At 35.3% G+C, this 2,990-nt stretch overlaps 1 protein-coding gene across 1 annotated transcript; it reads left to right on the plus strand.

Annotated features, from left to right (window-relative positions):
* The first annotated feature begins 310 nt into the window (after positions 1-310).
* On the plus strand, positions 311-2,652 carry LOC120189573 (probable ribosome biogenesis protein RLP24). The gene is made up of 5 exons (XM_039192821.1): positions 311-407; positions 1,390-1,486; positions 1,852-1,965; positions 2,058-2,194; positions 2,280-2,652. Exons 2-5 carry the CDS (start codon positions 1,406-1,408, stop codon positions 2,452-2,454), a joined length of 507 nt encoding a protein of 168 aa, XP_039048752.1. The 5' UTR covers positions 311-407; positions 1,390-1,405; the 3' UTR covers positions 2,455-2,652.
* Positions 2,653-2,990: the final 338 nt, after the last annotated feature.

The raw sequence follows: 2,990 nt of genomic DNA on the forward strand, positions 1-2,990 counted from the left end.
AAAAATAATATGTAGCGCAACTACAGTGCAACTCTAGATGTAGAGTATCACTGTAGCTTTTCTCTACTCTAGCATTGAAAGTAGAGATAGACTGGAGTTGAAATTCATCTCTAAAGTGGAGAATTTATCTACTATAGCGATGTGCTGGAGATGGTCTAAGTGATTAATTTGTGATAAAACGATAATATTAGTGATCATTCCATTACTTTTTAAACTTTAGTGATGAAATCAGAAGAGTATTCAAACATTAGTGACTATAAGTGTAGTTTATCCTAAATAGAATGATATAAAAATTTCTCAACCTACTCTGTTCTCTCTTCACACATCCCAGCCGCCAAGCAAGCGTCCTCCTCCTCTAGTCCCTGATCCTAGCCCTCTCCTGTCTGCAGACCGGGAAGTTAAATAATGTAACGTTTTGAAACCCTGAACTTAACTTGAAGATATATTTTCCTACTTGATTCACGAGATTTTGAGTTATCTGGTTTCTGCCTCTGCATAACTCTGCTATATTTCATTTTCTTCTTACGCTCCTACTTCTTGATACCTTGTCTCTTTCTGTTTACTTTGTTTGGAAAGGAGGTTTTTCAAAAGCTATCGGTATCGCCGCTATTTTCGCAATCGATGTTATTCGCGGCTTCCATCCGCTGGTATTGATGTGAAATCGTTTCGCACCGGTATTGAGGTCTTTAGTGGCGGAGGATGGCTCCGCCGAGAGATAGCGACGGGACACCTTAACTATTTCCAATTAGGTTTAGCGTTTATTGTTAAAAGTAATTTTGTTTCGCTTGGATAATGTAAATAGGCTGAGTTTCTTGATTGGAATTTTTCTAGTTAATAAACTTGAAAAGCTGAAGAATTGAAGGCACGAAAGTATCAGACGGTGTTATACATGAATCTCTTCTGATGCTATTGTCAACTTACGCATTTAAGTGTACATACCCCGTAACTATTTCTGTTTGGTGTCTTTATGCATTGATTTCTGATATTGCTATTGTTATTTTTTTTGGAAGCTGTACTTTGTTATAATTAATTTGACAACAAGATGAGATTGGAGAGTACCCCTTAGCTATTGCTAATTAGTCTCTTCATCTAATGATTTCTGATATTGCTACTGTTATTTTTTGTTCTACAAATTGTATTTTTTTTAATTAATTTGAGAACAAGATGGGATTACAGAATACCCCTTAGCTATTGTTAATTAGTCTCTTCAAGTAATGATTTATGATGTTGCTATTGTTATTTTCTATTCTACAAATTGTATTTTTTTTAATTAATTTGAGAACTAGATGAGATTACAGAATACCCCTTAGCTATTGCTAATTAATCTCATCATTTAATTACTTCTGATGTTGCTATTGCTACTTTCTGCTTTGGAAATTGTTTTTTTAGTTGATTTGAGAGCAAGATGAGATTGGAGAAGTGCTGGTTTTGTTCCTCCACTGTATATCCGGGGCATGGTATTCAGTTCGTTCGCAACGATGCCAAGGTAAGTGTTTCTCTCTTAATTTTACATTTATATTCAAAATTCATTGCTTTGCCTCTATTTAGTTCTTATCCATATTGGCTTATAATATTACACATTTTGTTTGATGCTATGGACTCGGCTTTTCTTTAGTTTGTTGACACTGGTAGAGGTTACCTTTCTGTCTTTCTATTCAGTTTTTGTTACTCTTAATGCAGTATGTGTGTGTGTATATCAACACCATATAATTTGTTACCTGCTACTGTGTTTATATGCTTGATGGTGTGGAAATACATGCACTTTTCATCAAAATTTAGCCGTGTCAATATCATGACAGATTAAAGGCATCAACTAAAATCATTTATAGGCTTTTTGACTGCTTTTTGCAGATTTTCCGTTTTTGCAGATCCAAATGCCACAAGAACTTCAAGATGAAAAGGAATCCCCGTAAAGTAAAATGGACCAAGGCCTATAGGCGTTTGCATGGAAAGGACATGACTCAGGTGATAGCCTAAGGCATCAATAATCAGTACCTGCTGTTGCATACAATGTTTAAACCAAAACACTGAGTTATGTTTCTTTTCTTTTTCACCAGGACTCAACATTTGAGTTTGAGAGAAAACGTAATAGGCCGGAGAGATATGATAGAAACCTTGCAGAGAATACTCTTAAGGCCATTAAAAAGATTGATAAAATCAGATCAGACAGGGCATCTGACCACATCAAAAGCAGGTTGGTTTGCACTTCTGTTTCCTATTAAAAGATATTATAGCATGCAATTTGCTAAATAACCCATCCGTTTTGAATCTCTTTCTAGGCTTAAGACGGGCAAAGTCCAAAGGCAAAAAGAAGCAAGGAAGCAATTGGAGCATGATATTCACTTGGTCAAAGCTCCGCTTGCTCTTGCACAAGATTCATCACTTCATCTTCCAAAAATCAAAGTCAATGTGTCCCAAGCCCAGACAGAAGAGAATCAACCCATGGAAGAGTAAATTTGGTTCTGTTCTTCCTCAGCATGGTATTTATCCGCCACCAAAATTTATGCGTGTCAAGAGTCCTTTTTTGTGTCTAATGGTCCAGAATTTTGAATAGCATATTTAAATGTTTGTTTTGATTAGCATATTTTGGTAGTTCCTAATTATGGAAAACTCATTAAAAACAAATTCCGAGACTCGCTTTTCCCTTTTAAATGGGGTGTTACATGCTTTTAACAAAGTAATTTACGTATGTAGCATGACTTGGATATCTGACTCATGTCTTTCTCCAATTCAAGTTTTCCTCTGGAGTTTGGACATTGCTTTTAGTTTTTGTAGTTTTATAGATTAACCCTAAATTTGAGCGATAAGTGGCGCTGAATCAATTGTACAAAGTCTAGGAGCGAAGTTGTAATGGTGCGTTTTAAATTTGATTGGTATTCTATTTTTTTGGGATACAAGTGGAGATTATTTTTGTCATCTACGTTGATGTGTTATAATTATTGGCAGATTTAATGTGTGGTTAATTAATTTGCAGATATAATGTGTTAAAC

This window comes from Hibiscus syriacus, unplaced genomic scaffold, assembly GCF_006381635.1.
Source record: "Hibiscus syriacus cultivar Baekdansim isolate YM2019G1 unplaced genomic scaffold, ASM638163v2 tig00116958_pilon, whole genome shotgun sequence".
Taxonomy (NCBI): domain Eukaryota; kingdom Viridiplantae; phylum Streptophyta; class Magnoliopsida; order Malvales; family Malvaceae; genus Hibiscus; species Hibiscus syriacus.